The sequence below is a fragment of the Anomaloglossus baeobatrachus genome, chromosome 5 (genome assembly GCF_048569485.1).
Source record: "Anomaloglossus baeobatrachus isolate aAnoBae1 chromosome 5, aAnoBae1.hap1, whole genome shotgun sequence".
NCBI classification, from domain to species: domain Eukaryota; kingdom Metazoa; phylum Chordata; class Amphibia; order Anura; family Aromobatidae; genus Anomaloglossus; species Anomaloglossus baeobatrachus.
In genome coordinates, this window is record NC_134357.1 from 56458534 (window position 1) to 56475929 (window position 17396).

Genomic DNA, 17396 nt, shown 5'->3' on the forward strand with positions numbered 1-17396 from the left:
CATGGCCATGTCCTGTGATATGGAAATTAGGTGGCTTAGGGACAATGGACACAGGATGACTCCCTGCCGTGACCCTGTAGTGGGGGCTGCTAGCTAGTTAGCAAGGCTATGGAACTAGCAGACAGAACGACTCCAGTAAAAAATGGTTCATATCTCGCAAGCCATATTTCCGATAAATACGGCAACCATAAAAATGGTGTTTTCGCATGCGGACGATGCTGGCACACCTTTTTTATGGGAGCGGGAGCTTGGGAAATACCCCAGGCGTGATATCAGCCAATGTGGAACTAGTAGACAAGTCATGAAACCTCTCATTCTGTAGCTAAATTCATAACTGTCACAATGAGAGCATTGGCGTCCGCCTACGACGCTCCCAGGCCAAGTTATGGCCATATTCCATGTTGTGGATTTTGTCCATAACTCCAGCCAGGGGTGGAGCAGTGCTCCCTCTGAGGTCACGAAGGTAGGAGGGGACCTGGATTTGCCCAGGTTGATAACCCTACTTCGGCCATTTTCCAGGGTTCTTTCGCTGGGGGTCACGTGCAGGAAACATCTGTGGGAGTTCCTAGAAACCTGGTCTACAGCGCCCCCCTGTGGCCAGACGCACAAGGTAACTGATTGAATTGCATACCTGTTTGTAAACCATGCTTTATCTGTAACTGTACTCTGACATATGTATATTCTGTAGATTCCCTATTGTATATATTGTAGTTTCTAGTGTGCTTTAGGCTGATTAAATTATATAATTAATCTTGGGCTGTTCTGTTATCTCGATCTTGAATCCCACGTCTGTGTGTTCGGCTAATAGTTACCGTGAAGCGGTTGGTGGCAGCGAGTTGTGCCAAGGATTATTGTGGGGAGGCCAGTGAGATTCGGGGAGATTTTATATATTCCGCCCGCGGAGGTCGGGGGAATATATACCCTACTCTCACCGGGGACCCTTCAATAATCGGCATAAGTAGTATAGCGGCCTCCTTGCTTATTGTCGGGCAATTCCATAATTGGCCTGACTATAAGAGGGGCGCTAGAGAGCGCGTCACGTGCTCTGTCTGTCGGTCGGGAGGTATAAAGGAGGGGTGACCCCCACTTGTTACCCCCCGATTGTGACGTACTGGTAGCCAGCGCGGGGGATTTCTGAGTGACCCCCCCGGTGGTTTGTGACATATTGGTGGCATAGCGGTGGGATCGAGATAATAGTGTGTGTGAGTGTGAGACCCATACTCCCAGACACTAAAGACTGCCTGCAGCAGCTGTGGCTGCTGGGGTCTTCAGACTAGCTCAACACTAGAGTGTCAGAGTGCAGATACTGTAAGGTGTGTGGAGGCATCAGGTGTCAGTTCTGTGTCAGTGACCAAAAGTCTGCAAGAATGGCTGATGGCACCAGGAGCAGAGCTATGCAACTGGCCAATGCTAAGGCAGGAGCCGAAGAGAGGGAGGACGGTGCTGTGGACAGCAATGAGGAGGTTGCCCACGAGTCCTCCAGGAGCTCGACGCCAGAAAACCGTTCTGCCGAGGACATTGCACAACCTGGCACTGCTGGACAAGATGAGGAGGAGCTCACCCAAGGTTCCTCAACGAGCCAGATGCCAGCCCTCCGCTCTGAAAGAGACAGTGAATCGCCTAGCTCTGCAGCGTGCCGCAGATCACCACGTGCCATTCCACCGAGCCTGGGAGGCTCGGATAGCCTTCTTCAAATGGCTATGGCCCTTCTCCAGGCTGGAGACCAGGAGGGCTACAAGGAACTCCTGGCAGAGCGCAGGGCAGAGCGGCAGGCAGCGCGTGAAGAGCGCCAGGCAGAGCGTGAGGCTGCGGAGCGACGGCAACAGGCAGACCGTGACCACCAGCTGCAGCTAGCTCAGCTCCGGCCCTCATCAGCCACACGTGACCTTCAAGACACCAAACTTCCAAAGGTCCGTGTTGAGGACTTCCCAGTGCTGGAGAAGGATGGAGACTTGGACTCTTTCTTGACTGCTTTTGAACGGACTTGCTTGCAGCACCATCTGGACAAGGACCATTGGGCCAAATACCTGACCCCCCGTTTAAGGGGTAAGGCCCTGGATATCCTTGGGGACTTGCCTGCTGAGGCAGATCAGGGCTACGACACCATCAAGCGGGCCCTGATCCAACAGTACAACCTCACTCCAGAGTCCTACCGCAAGAAGTTCCGGAGCCTACAGAAGGGACCAAAGGACTCCTGGGCTGACCACCGGCGGGCACTTGCCCGAGCTGCCGACCACTGGACCCAAGGCCTGCAGCTTTCCACCGGACCGGAGATCCTGGACTTGTTCATCACGGAGCAACTTTTGTGGAACTGCCCTGAGGATCTCCGCCAGTTCATCCAAGACCAGAAGCCAAAGGGGTCCACGGCTACAGCTGCCCTTGCCGATGACTACACCAACAACCGGGCCCCTGAGGCCAGGAGAGCGGCCACCAGCAGCACCTGGAGAGGGGGTAAGATGAATTCTGCGACTGCCCCACCTGCCCCTAGACTGCAGGGGGTGTCCCCCTCAACTCCCCTCTCCAGGCCCGTGGCGGAACCAAGACGGTGCCACCAGTGCAACCTACCTGGACACTTCAAGGCCATGTGCCCTCAGCGTCCCAAGGCCCCGGCTCCGTCCCCGTCCCAAGGGCCGCCCAAGGTGTATTGTGTGGGTGGGGGTGGTGGTAGGTCCCTGGACAGCTTCCAACCTGTCACCGTCGGCCGGTCTGTGACCATAGGACTGCGAGACAGCGCCTCGGAGGTGACTCTGGTGCGGCCTGAGATGGTGTCCCCCCAAGACTTGATCCCTGGAAAAACCCTCGCTGTCTCCGGGATTGGAGGCATTGACCCGGCGCTGCCTGTTGCTGACATTTATGTGGACTGGGGCGCAGGGCGGGGGGTGAGGGAGGTGGGGGTAACTGATCGGATCCCTGCAAACGTGCTACTTGGGACAGATTTGGGGCAGATAACCTCCCAGTTTGGGCCCCCCCAAGGGCTGAACCTTCAGCCCGAACTGACATGACTCCTAACAATGTTAATGTGTTATCTATGAATGATGTAAGGGAGGAGGGAGTGAACTCTGATATTTCTGCTTGCATAGACACCATAGACACACACTCAGCTGCAGCTGTGACAGGGGAGGGGGTCAGAGAAAGGTGTGACAATGCCTCTACAAGTAACCAGCCTGTGAGCTGGGATCTGTTGCCCTCTGCAGGGATAAGCAGAGAGCAGGGTGCTGCAGGGGGAGGACCAGTGTGTGGGGTGGGGGCTACCACAGCAAATGTGGGGTCCCCAGAGATTTCACAGCGGGGTTCTGTTGCTGCAGGAGGGGAACAGGCAGGTGAGATTGGGGCCGGTCCAGGAGCGGAAGTGCTCCCAGGTAAGATCTCGGTGCATGGTTCCCCCACAACCGGGGTGTCAGGAAGCCAGGTCGGTCTGCCTGAACCGGCGACTTGGTCAGGAACGGAGGAGGAGCAGGCACGACCCACGGTCGCAGCGGCTGTGGCCGCTGTCACCCGCAGTGGGAGTGCTGGAAGCCAAGGGGCCTCCCGGAGGTCCGATAGCTCTTCCCCTTCTGACCAAGTGGCAGCCGAGTCAGGTGGAGGCCAGGACACAGGTCCCGGGGTACTGACCGAAGATGTGACAGTCTCGTCGATTCTGGCCACATCTAGTCAGGGGTTTCAGGCAGCGTTAGAAGCTGACGACAGCCTGAAAGCTCTTAAGGAGCAGGCGGCACAGCCTCCCTCGGACTCGGACCCGGAGCGAGTGGTCTGGGACCAAGGACGGCTGTACCGGGCCACGGTCCAGCAGGGTTCACCGGAGGCGTGGCCCAGGGACCGACAGTTGGTGGTACCCTATCCGTTCCGGACGGAGTTGTTGCGGATCGCACATGAGATTCCGATGGCCGGACACCTAGGGATCGCTAAGACCAAGGCCAGGTTAAACCAGCATTTCTACTGGCCAAAAATGGGGGCCGATGTGGCTGCCTACTGCCGTTCGTGTGAAACCTGTCAGAGAGTGGGGAAGGCGGGGCCACGCCCCAAAGCCCCACTGGTATCTCTGCCCATCATCGATGAGCCTTTCAGGAGGGTGGCTGTGGATCTGGTCGGCCCGCTGGCCATCCCCAGCAGCTCCGGGAAACGCTTCATACTGACGGTAGTGGACTATGCCACCCGGTACCCAGAAGCAGTGGCCTTGTCGTCCATTCGGGCTGACAAGGTGGCCACCGCATTGCTGGAGATTTTCTCCCGAGTGGGTTTTCCCCAGGAAATGCTCACTGACCGGGGGACCCAATTCATGTCCCAGCTGATGGAGGCCCTCTGTAAGCAAGTCCAGGTGCGACATCTGGTGGCCAGCCCGTACCATCCACAGACTAATGGCCTGTGCGAGCGGTTCAATGGCACCTTAAAGCAGATGCTTAAGATGTTGGTCGACTCCCATGGGCGTGACTGGGAGCGGTATCTCCCACACCTGTTATTTGCTTACCGGGAGGTTCCACAGGCCTCAACAGGATTCTCACCGTTTGAGCTCCTGTACGGGCGACGTGTGCGGGGCCCCCTGGCTCTGGTGAAAGAGGCTTGGGAAGGGGATTTGGCCACCCCTGGAGTGTCGGTTATCGAGTATGTCATGCGCTTCCGGGACAAAATGCAGGCCTTGACGCAACTGGTACACGACAATATGGCTCAAGCCCAGGCCGATCAGAAGCATTGGTACGACCAGAACGCTTGTGAGAGGACCTACCAAGTGGGTCAAGAGGTGTGGGTACTGGTCCCCGTACCACAGGACAAGCTTCAGGCAGCCTGGGAAGGCCCATACCTCGTGTACCAGCAGCTCAACCCTGTGACGTACCTGGTCACCCTGGACCCTGCCCGTGGAAGGCGGAAGCCCTTCCATGTGAACATGATGAAGGCACATCAGGAGCGGGAGGCATGTGCGCTCCCCGTGTGCAACCTGCCCGAGGAGGGAGAAGCGGAAACCCTCTTGGATATGCTAGCCCAGGTTAGGGCAGGCGGATCCATTGAGGATGTGGAGGTTGGCCACCAGCTCTTGGAGGACCAACGGTCCCAGCTGTGGGCCACCCTACACCCCTTCCGGGGGTTGTTTACCAACCAGCCCGGAAGGACTGACTTGGCTGTCCATCACGTGGACACGGGGGATCATCCCCCGATCCGGCGTTCAGCATATCGGGTCTCCCTGGAGGTGCAGCAACACATGCGCCAGGAGATTGACGAGATGCTGAAGCTGGGGGTGATCCAGGCATCCAACAGCGCTTGGGCCTCGCCTGTAGTCCTCGTCCCTAAGAAGGACCGAACCACTCGGTTCTGCGTGGACTACAGGGGGCTCAATGCGGTCACGGTCGCCGATGCGTACCCAATGCCACGCATCGATGACCTGCTCGATCAGTTGGCCGGGGCTCAGTACCTGACCATCATGGATCTGAGCCGGGGATATTGGCAGATCCCCCTGACTCGCAAGGCCAGGGAACGCTCTGCCTTTATTACCCCATTTGGACTGTACGAGTCCACGGTGATGCCATTCGGGATGAGGAATGCCCTTGCCACTTTCCAGCGGATGGTCAACACCCTGCTCAAGGGACTTGAAGGGTACGCGGCCGCGTACCTGGATGACATTGCCGTCTTCAGTCCCACCTGGGAGGACCACCTAGAGCATCTAGCACAGGTGCTCAGGCGGATCCACCGGGCAGGTTTGACCATCAAGCCGGGAAAGTGTCAGCTGGCCATGAGCGAGGTCCAGTACCTCGGTCACCGGGTAGGTGGGAGAACACTGAAGCCCGAGCCTGAGAAAGTGGAAGCCATCGCATCCTGGCCCACCCCCAGGACCAAGAAGCAGGTGATGTCCTTCTTGGGGACCGCTGGGTACTATAGGAGGTTTGTTCCATGCTATAGTAGCCTGGCAAAGCCCTTTACGGACCTCACCAAGAAGAAGCTGCCCTCTGCAGTCGATTGGACAATGGACTGCGAGACAGCCTTCCGGGCCCTAAAGGACGCCCTGTCCAGCCCGCCCGTGCTACAGGCAGCCGACTTCACGCGGCCGTTTGTAGTACAGACCGACGCCAGTGACTTCGGCCTCGGTGCGGTGCTCAGCCAGGTGGACTCTGCGAGCCAAGAGCACCCAGTCTTGTACCTGAGCAGGAAGCTGTTACCAAGGGAAGTTGCCTATTCCACGATGGAGAAGGAGTGCCTGGCCATAGTGTGGGCCCTGCAGCGTCTGCAACCCTATCTATACGGGCGCCACTTCATCGTGGAGACGGACCACAATCCCCTCAGCTGGTTGCACACCGTCTCTGGGACGAATGGGCGATTGTTGCGATGGAGCCTTGCGCTCCAGCAATACAACTTCACCATTCGCCACAAAAGGGCCCGTGACCACGGTAACGCAGACGGGCTGTCCCGACAAGGAGAGGTCGCGGACGGGCGCACGGGGGAACACCGGAGTGTGCTGCCCCCTAGCGCCCTCAAAAGGGGGGAGGTGTGAGGTAAATCCGGAGATATGACGATAAATCATGATATTCAAGTATGTCAGGAAGCCCTCTCCTGGTGTCACCCCCCCTTTCCTTCACACAACTGGTTTAGCAACAAATCCCATGGCCATGTCCTGTGATATGGAAATTAGGTGGCTTAGGGACAATGGACACAGGATGACTCCCTGCCGTGACCCTGTAGTGGGGGCTGCTAGCTAGTTAGCAAGGCTATGGAACTAGCAGACAGAACGACTCCAGTAAAAAATGGTTCATATCTCGCAAGCCATATTTCCGATAAATACGGCAACCATAAAAATGGTGTTTTCGCATGCGGACGATGCTGGCACACCTTTTTTATGGGAGCGGGAGCTTGGGAAATACCCCAGGCGTGATATCAGCCAATGTGGAACTAGTAGACAAGTCATGAAACCTCTCATTCTGTAGCTAAATTCATAACTGTCACAATGAGAGCATTGGCGTCCGCCTACGACGCTCCCAGGCCAAGTTATGGCCATATTCCATGTTGTGGATTTTGTCCATAACTCCAGCCAGGGGTGGAGCAGTGCTCCCTCTGAGGTCACGAAGGTAGGAGGGGACCTGGATTTGCCCAGGTTGATAACCCTACTTCGGCCATTTTCCAGGGTTCTTTCGCTGGGGGTCACGTGCAGGAAACATCTGTGGGAGTTCCTAGAAACCTGGTCTACAGCGCCCCCCTGTGGCCAGACGCACAAGGTAACTGATTGAATTGCATACCTGTTTGTAAACCATGCTTTATCTGTAACTGTACTCTGACATATGTATATTCTGTAGATTCCCTATTGTATATATTGTAGTTTCTAGTGTGCTTTAGGCTGATTAAATTATATAATTAATCTTGGGCTGTTCTGTTATCTCGATCTTGAATCCCACGTCTGTGTGTTCGGCTAATAGTTACCGTGAAGCGGTTGGTGGCAGCGAGTTGTGCCAAGGATTATTGTGGGGAGGCCAGTGAGATTCGGGGAGATTTTATATATTCCGCCCGCGGAGGTCGGGGGAATATATACCCTACTCTCACCGGGGACCCTTCAATAATCGGCATAAGTAGTATAGCGGCCTCCTTGCTTATTGTCGGGCAATTCCATAATTGGCCTGACTATAAGAGGGGCGCTAGAGAGCGCGTCACGTGCTCTGTCTGTCGGTCGGGAGGTATAAAGGAGGGGTGACCCCCACTTGTTACCCCCCGATTGTGACGTACTGGTAGCCAGCGCGGGGGATTTCTGAGTGACCCCCCCGGTGGTTTGTGACACTTTTGACCTCCTAAAATATGGAGTGTTTGTAAAGAAAGGTGTACAATTCCTACAATTTCTATCAAGTAAAATATATCTTTGTACCGTGTTAGCCAGTAGAGATAAAAAAATTGTTTAAAAGAACAGAGAGTCCTCAGTGGTTGATACCTTTTAATGGCTAACTGAAAAGATGGTAATAATTGCAAGCTTTCGAGACTACTCAGGTCTCTTCATCAGGCATGGTATAACACAAAATCTGAAGAGTCACGTATTTATACACAACAGGACTTAGAATAGTGCAGTAAAAAAAAAAAAAAAAAAAAAAAAAGGAACAAGTTATATGAAACAGAACTATCTCTATGGCAGGGGACAAGCTGTTCTAGCCATAAATACTGCTGCAGTTCAGTGTGAAAGTTTTATTGTCCTTTGATAAGGGTCTGGTCCAGGGCTGTGACATGCTCGGATGGTCAGAGGAGCACATCTTTTAACTGATGTAAAAAGACATGAATCCATGAGACACATTCATTCCTTCGCTGAATGTGTCAAAGGTCATCATAAGTTTGTACTCCCATAGTCTCCTGTCTCTCTGGGACTTGAAGTTTCCTTTCAATACCAGCAATTTCATGTCCATGATGCTGTGGTCTGGGTTACAAAAATGTTTGGCCACAGGTAGATCCATCCTTTTTTCTCTAATTGTGTGGCGGTGAGAATTCATCCTTGTCCTGAGCTGTTGTCCTGTCTCCCCTACATACAGACCCCCAGTTGGACATTTGGTACATATAATTAAGTACACCACATTGGTTGTGGTGCAGCTGAACGTACCTGGGATCTTGTAGTCCTGATGTGATCTGGGAATCTTTATCTTGTCCGTTGTCAATATTAATGGACAGGTCTTGCATTTTTTCTGGTTGCAGGGAAATGTTCCTGTTGGTGTTGGAGAGGACAGGGAGCTTCTGACAATGATGCTTCTTAGATTTGGGGGCTGTCTAAAACACAGAAGTGGGGGGTCTGGAAAAATAGATTTTAACCGGGCATCTTTTTGCAGTAATGGTTGTAGTTTCCGTGCAGCTCCTCTAAACACCTCCAGATGTGGATTGTAGGTGACTACAAGAGGGACCCGGTTGTTCTCTTCTTTGGTTTTATAATGTAGAAGATGGTTTCTTGATATTCTGGTGGCTCTTATAATCTGGTTTTCAATTGTTCTTGGGTGGTAGCCTTGATTCAAAAAGGTTTTTCTGAGGCCCTCAAGGTGATTGTCTCTATCTGTACTGTTGGAACATATCCGATTGTACCTGATAGCCTGGCTGTATACAATAGAGTTTTTTATGTGTTTTGGATGAAAACTGTCCCATTTCAGGTATGTTGGACGGTCAATTGGCTTCTTGTACAGGGATGTCTGTATTTCATTGTTCCGTAGTTTAATGATGGTGTCCAAGAAGTTGATTTCCGTGCAGGAGTAGTTGAGTGTTAGGTTGATGGTGGGATGAAACTGATTAAATTGTTCATGGAAGGTCTTCAGCTGCTCCTCAGACTCTGTCCAGATGATTAAAATATCATCAATGTAACGGTAGTAGGCCAGAGGCCTGATAGGACAAGAGGATAAAAAGTCACTCTCAAGCTTGGCCATGAAAAGATTTGCATATTGTGGTGCCATATTGCTTCCCATTGCAGTCCCAGTCTCCTGTAGATATATGTCATTGTCAAATTCAAAGTAATTATGGGTGAGGATAAATTTTGTAAGCTTCACCACAGAATTGGCATCAGTTCCTGTATTTTCCAGGAAAATTTTGCAAGCATTTAATCCATCCTGGTGTGGAATATTCGAGTACAAGGATTCCACATCCATGGTGGCAAGGATGGTTCCCTCTGGAAGAGGACCTATTGCTGATAGTTTTTTCAATAGGTCAGTAGTGTCCTGGATGTAGCTGGTTGTATCCCTTACCAAGGGTTTAAGGATACCCTCTACCCATCCAGAGACTTGTTCAGTGAGGGTGCCCACACATGAAATGATGGGTCTTCCTGGGTTTCCAGATTTGTGAATTTTGGGAAGCATGTAGAATGTGCCTATTCTTGGACTCACCGGTATCAGTTCATCAGTTCTTATGGATATGTCAGGCAGACAAGAGGCCAACTTGTTAAGTTCCTTGTAATAGTCCTGTGTAGGGTCAGACTCCAATTTCTTATAGTAGCGTGTGTCCATCAGTTGTCTGTGTGCTTCCTTCATGTAGTCTGATTTGTTCATCATGACTATTGCACCCCCCTTGTCTGCAGGTTTAATGATGATTTCTTTGTTGGTTTTCAAAGATTTTATGGCCCTTCTCTCCTGGGCACTGATGTTGGATGGTTGCCTCCTGTGTGTGTCTAGGAAAGTGGATTTTACCAAATGTCTGAAAGTGTCTATATAGTTATCCAGATGAGGGTTGCGTCCTGGTGGAGGTGTCCAATCTGATCTTTTCCTGGTTGTCAAGATCCGTCTTCCTTCAGTCTGGGAGGATTCTGAAACATCTGCATCGCTAAAATATTCCCTCAGACGTAGTCTCCTGAAATACATCAGTTAAAAGATGTGCTCCTCTGACCATCCGAGCATGTCACAGCCCTGGACCAGACCCTTATCAAAGGACAATAAAACTTTCACACTGAACTGCAGCAGTATTTATGGCTAGAACAGCTTGTCCCCTGCCATAGAGATAGTTCTGTTTCATATAACTTGTTCCTTTTTTTTTTTTTTTTTTTTTTTTTTACTGCACTATTCTAAGTCCTGTTGTGTATAAATACGTGACTCTTCAGATTTTGTGTTATACCATGCCTGATGAAGAGACCTGAGTAGTCTCGAAAGCTTGCAATTATTACCATCTTTTCAGTTAGCCATTAAAAGGTATCAACCACTGAGGACTCTCTGTTCTTTTAAACAATTTTTTTACAATTTCTATCAGATATTTTTGTTCAAACCTTCAAATTAAACGTTACAATCTGCACTTGAATTCTGTTGTAGAGATTTCATTTCAAATCCAATGTGGTGGCATGCAGAGCCCAACTCGCGAAAATTGTTTCACTGTCCAAATATTTCTGGACCTAACTGTATATATACAGTTAGGTCCAGAAATATTTGGACAGTGACACAATTTTCGCGAGTTGGGCTCTGCATGCCACCACATTGGATTTGAAATGAAATCTCTACAACAGAATTCAAGTGCAGATTGTAACGTTTAATTTGAATGTTTGAACAAAAATATCTGATAGAAATTGTAGGAATTGTACACATTTCTTTACAAACACTCCACATTTTAGGAGGTCAAAAGTAATTGGACAAATAAACCAAACCCAAACAAAATATTTTTATTTTCAATATTTTGTTGTAAATCCTTTGGAGGCAATCACTGCCTTAAGTCTGGAACCCATGGACATCACCAAACGCTGGGTTTCCTCCTTCTTAATGCTTTGCCAGGCCTTTACAGCCGCAGCCTTCAGGTCTTGCTTGTTTGTGGGTCTTTCCGTCTTAAGTCTGGATTTGAGCAAGTGAAATGCATGCTCAATTGGGTTAAGATCTGGTGATTGACTTGGCCATTGCAGAATGTTCCACTTTTTTGCACTCATGAACTCCTGGGTAGCTTTGGCTGTATGCTTGGGGTCATTGTCCATCTGTACTATGAAGCGCCGTCCGATCAACTTTGCGGCATTTGGCTGAATCTGGGCTGAAAGTATATCCCGGTACACTTCAGAATTCATCCAGCTACTCTTGTCTGCTGTTATGTCATCAATAAACACAAGTGACCCAGTGCCATTGAAATCCATGCATGCCCATGCCATCACGTTGCCTCCACCATGTTTTACAGAGGATGTGGTGTGCCTTGGATCATGTGTCGTTCCCTTTCTTCTCCAAACTTTTTTCTTCCCATCATTCTGGTACAGGTTGATCTTTGTCTCATCTGTCCATAGAATACTTTCCCAGAACTGAGCTGGCTTCATGAGGTGTTTTTCAGCAAATTTAACTCTGGCCTGTCTATTTTTTGAATTGATGAATGGTTTGCATCTAGATGTGAACCCTTTGTATTTACTTTCATGGAGTCTTCTCTTTACTGTTGACTTAGAGACAGATACACCTACTTCACTGAGAGTGTTCTGGACTTCAGTTGATGTTGTGAATGGGTTCTTCTTCACCAAAGAAAGTATGCGGCAATCATCCACCACTGTTGTCATCCGTGGACGCCCAGGCCTTTTTGAGTTCCCAAGCTCACCAGTCAATTCCTTTTTTCTCAGAATGTAAACTACTGTTGATTTTACTACTCCAAGCATGTCTGCTATCTCTCTGATAGATTTTTTCTTTTTTTTCAGCCTCAGGATGTTCTGCTTCACCTCAATTGAGAGTTCCTTAGACCGCATGTTGTCTGGTCACAGCAACAGCTTCCAAATGCAAAACCACACACCTGTAATCAACCCCAGACCTTTTAACTACTTCATTGATTACAGGTTAATGAGGGAGATGCCTTCAGAGTTAATTGCAGCCCTTAGAGTCCCTTGTCCAATTACTTTTGGTCCCTTGAAAAAGAGGAGGCTATGCATTACAGAGCTATGATTCCTAAACCCTTTCTCCGATTTGGATGTGAAAACTCTCATATTGCAGCTGTGAGTGTGCACTTTCAGCCCATATTATATATATAATTGTATTTCTGAACATGTTTTTGTAAACAGCTAAAATAACAAAACTTGTGTCATTGTCCAAATATTTCTGGACCTAACTGTATATATATATATACATACACAGTATATATATATAATAAGTGACACATCCCTGAAATCAGGGCATCAGCACCTACATCATGCTCATGCTACTCTCAGATTACATAGCAAAAACCTGCTGACAGATTTTGTTTAGGACAATGGAAGTCCATAAAAAAATCCATGATAGAAATTTTGCCTATGGATAAAATCTCAACAATCTGAATTTTCTGTTATTCATTTATCTTTGAATTATGTCGAAACTATGTCACAGCGTTCATGAGAAATAGAAAAAGAAGGTGCGGGTAAAGCATAAACTGTTTATTTTAAGTTTTTGGAATTTGTTTTTGGTCTATGATATTTTGTGCTATTTTTAAATACAATACCTAGGATGACGCTACCTTGGCACAGATATCTCTTTCTTGTTGCTTTGTGCTGATATATTCCATAGTACCATAAAAAGATATAGGCACAGCCAATTAACCTATCAGTTAATAGTAAGACGCACCAGCCTCTTACATATATACACAGATACTATATTTTTTACGTTTGATCCTTTTGCAGCTCAGCCATGAAACTGTAAGCTTAGACTTCTCTGTGGAACAAGAAGCTTACGTGGAGAATCTGCAGCCGGCCACTGCTGCCGTGTTGGATTACTATGATCCAGGTATGTGTGTGCCGCCGCCGTGTCAGCAGCCGAGCTGCTCGGATCCGGATCCGCGGTGGCTCGAGGGGTGTCCGGACCCGGAGGTCTCGCGGCCACTCGAATGAAGGGGGGTATTTAAAGGGGGGTGGTATATTGAGAGTTCATGACGCCACCCGTGGTGTGTGGTAAGGTGGAGTACCACTGCTGCGTCTGGGAGTACCCGGTGGCGATGGTGTGGGCAGCCAGGTGTTTAACCCCTCCACGGGTAGGGGGGATGCCCCGGGACTCTGTAATGGTGACGGGGACGTGCCGTTGGGGAGGTAAGGGTCACTTGTGTACACACTCAGTCCAATAACGCTGACACCGACAACTTTAGTAAACCAAAGTTCTGGACACCGCTGCCGCTGAGGGGGAGCACGTTTGGGTCCCATTTCTGTTGGTGTTGCCTGTTGATCTGTGATCTTTCCCTTAGCACTTTTTTTTCTTTCTGGTTGGTCCCTGTAGCTTGAAACTTGTCGGGTCCTGCTCCCCAGTATGGCTAACCGAGGGAGCTTGCTCTCAGGGTTCACGCTTGGGATTTCTTGGACCGTATTTCTGGAAAGTCCTATCCCTCTCGTTGCGCTAGTACCCCGATTTTAGAGTGGGTGGAGAGTGGATCTTGAAGGCTCCATTCTCGTCGGGCGAATTGTCAGGTTGCCTGAAGCTACTCCCTGACCTAGGGTCCACGTACCAGGTCGTCCCCTGGTCCCAGCCCAGTGATGGTACAATGCTGCCAGCTGTCCTCCACGGCAATGCCGTGCCCCTTGTCACGATCCCCTGCAACCGGGGGTCCAGCTCCTCTAGGCCCAGACCAACGTCTGCTACCTAGTAGTTCCAAGGAGCCTGACCTGGACCTGACCAAGGAGTTCCTGACCTCCTCTCACTTTCACCTCCAACACTACACTCTCCCTCTGTCTGACTCCAACTGAATTGCTCCTGACACTCCTGACCTCCCCTTAACCAACCCCCCAAGTGGGCGACCCTATTCCACTCAGGCCATCCACTGGTGTGTCTGGTGAGGGTGGTGCAGAGTGTTCCTAGGATTTTGATTAGCTGGTCTTTGGCAACACCATTTGGTTAGGGACCCGTAACCAAGGAGGAGGTGGATATTGCACAGAAGGGCACATTGCACAATACCCTGTGATGACCTGATAGGCCAGGGCGTCACATGTGATATAAAGAATGTCTTATTTACAGTATTGTGACCAAGTTTTAGGCAGGTGTGGAAAACATTCTACAAAGAAAGATGCTTTCAATAATAGAAGTGTTAAGAGTTTATTTGTATCAGTTTGCAAAGTTCACGAACAAAAGAGAAATCTAAATCAAATTGATATTTGGTGTTACCATCCTTTGTCTTCAAGACAGCATCAGTTCTTCTTGGTACTTGTACAAAGTTCTTGAAGGAAGGTTGTTCCAAACATCTTGGAGAATTGACCACAGATCCTCTATGAATGTTGACTTGTGCAAATCTTTCATGCAATCCCAGACTCGATGATGTTGAAATCAGCGTTCTGAGGGGTCCATATCTTCACTTCCAGGACCCTTTCTTCTTCTTTACACTGAAGCTATTTTTTGCACATGTACAGCCAACATTATTAATATTTCCAATAAGGAGTGAATATGAAGGTTATTTAAACAAAATACATAATTATAATACAATAACAGGTTCACAGATCCTAAGACGAAGGAGGAAGGACAAAAAGACACTGCTATATGGGCAGGAAGTAATGTGGACTAAAAAAATGAATTGTCTACAGGCAAAAAGTGTGCTGCATGTTTAGTAAGAGCCTGTTTATGGGGTTTTGTTTTATGGTGTTCATTGTACAGTAAAAATGACTTGCCAAAACAATTTTCCAGGTCAGTATATTTTTTTTAACTTCGTTTTATTAACAATTTCAAACATGGTACAACTGACATTTGCCATATAAAAATAGCTCAGTATATAGATAGTAATATTTAAATATAACAATAAACAGTCATATAAAGTCCATAATATCTTTAGCACTTAAGATAGAACAATGTTATTATCCATACTTCTTATCATTTGCATATATATATAATTTTATATTGAGCATAAGAACAGCTGTAACTATCAGCATGACCATATTTTGAAAACAAGATAGAAAGAGGAAGAGAACAAGGAAGAAAGAAAGAACAACAACAGCCACATTGCATTATTATACCTCAATATACCATTAGACAGTGTTTCATATCCCAACATCTAGTGGGAACCACCATTATCCGCATAATCTCCCTCAAACCTCCACAAGTGTGTCTGGAGAAGAATTCCACAAACCCCAGATTTTCTTAAATTTTCCCGGGCTCCCCCTATTATAATATACCACCCGCTCATAGACTATGGTTGCATTGACTAGTTTAACCCAGGACCGCACAGTTGGATTCGAATCTCCCATCCACCTCAGAGCTATTAATTTCCTAGTCAGAAACAATGTCTCTCTGAGGAATATTGTTATGTAATGATCCCAGGACTCTTCCTCCACCACCCCAAATAGGCATATCAAAGGGTCACACAAAACAGGAATCGACACAATCGATGTCAGCAGAGATGTCACTCCCCGCCAGTACGAAGATATATTGGGACAGCTCCAAATCATATGTATGAAATTTGCCCCTGAGAGATGACACCTCGGGCACTCTGATGTACGAGAACGATCCATAGTAAATAATCGAGTTGGAGTAAGGTATGCCTGGTGGACAATGTAGCATTGAATCAACTTATTATTAACCAAAGGGGATATCACAGTTGGAGATTCCAATATCTCTTCCCATTCCTCTCCCTGTAGAGAGGGAATTAGAGATTTCCATCTATCCTGGGCTGGCAAGGGGTCCGACTCCACCCCCACCGACAACAGGTAAGTATATATAGCTGAGATGAGGCCTCGAGGTCCTTGTGATTTTAGAATACCTATCATAGGAAGTGATGATATCAATTTCCTCACTCCAATTTTCTGTATGTGGGATTGAATCGCTGTGCGAATCTGCAGGTATCTAAAAAACTGTGATCTTTGAACATTATATTCAATCTTGACTTGTTCAAAGGACTTGAAGGTTGTGGTTCCCAGGACAAAAAGATCACCTAATGCACTGACGCTGTGAGTGGCCCAGAATTGCGCCGAGGGGTGATCTCTCAGAGTATGGAAGTGGCTATTCCCCCATAATGGGAGTTCCGCCACCACCCCTTCGGAGTGTACCACCCTCTTGGCTTGTCGCCAGACTAATCTTGCTAACCTGAGGAGGGGTAATTGCCGTGGTGTTCTCAATCCATCTGATTCCAGAAAACCCACTAAACAATCAGTCCCAGCCACGTGTGCCAAGTGACTCTCAGAGTTTGGCAGCTGACATCCAGGCATCCAAGTCTCTAGTGCCCTAAGCTGTCCCACGAGGTAGTAGAGGAAGAACTCCGGTAGAGCCATCCCTCCCAGTCTTTTGGATCCCTGTAAAATGGATAACCGAAGTTTGGGTCTGGATTTCCCCCATATGAAAGAGCTAGTAAATGAGTTCAACATTGAGAAGAAGGATTTGGGTACTGATACTGCACTATGTTGTAGTGTATAACTAAGCTTTGGAAGTAATATCATTTTGATTAAATTTATTCTGCCAACCACTGACAGGGGTAGCTTGCTCCACAAGTTATATTTAAGTTTAACGTGCTCCAGAAGTGATGTTATACTCGTCTGCAGGTCTAGTGTATGGTCTTTCTGTTTGTGTATTCTCAGGTATTTAAAGCTAGTTACCACTTGCAAAGGTGACCTACCCTCCATTGAAATTCCAGACCCATGCATTAATGGCATCAAAGCTGACTTATCCCAGTTGATGCGTAGTCCCAAAAACTCCCCAAATTTATCTGTAGTGTCTATTACCACCGGTAGAGTCTCTTGCACTCGATCTAAGAAGACAACCATGTCATCCGCATACAATCCTATTTGATCTGTGCGGTCGGCTATAGTGATTCCAGTGATCTGTGGATGAGAGCGGATTCTAATTGCCAAAGCTTCAATAACTAGTGCAAACAATGCTGGAGACAGAGGGCATCCCTGTCTTGTGCCCTGGTTCAATGAGAAGGGTGTAGACATAGCACCATTGACTAGTATCCTGGCTGTCAGGCACCTATACAACATATGAATCCAGTTACTGAATTTAGGCCAAAAGGCAAATCTCTGGAGGCAGGCAAATAAAAATGGCCATTCTACCGAGTCAAATGCCTTGGCCGCATCCAGCGAGGCCAAGGCCCACTCGTTCTCCAGGACC

At 48.6% G+C, this 17396-nt stretch overlaps 1 protein-coding gene across 1 annotated transcript in view; it reads left to right on the top strand.

Annotated features, from left to right (window-relative positions):
* LOC142312622 (alpha-2-macroglobulin-like protein 1) overlaps window positions 1-17396 on the top strand; it is a 238807-nt gene that overhangs the window by 208109 nt on the left and 13302 nt on the right. The window contains exon 34 of the mRNA XM_075351617.1: window positions 13007-13109. Coding sequence (XP_075207732.1) covers window positions 13007-13109 — 103 coding nt within the window. The remainder of the gene's footprint in view (window positions 1-13006; window positions 13110-17396) is intronic.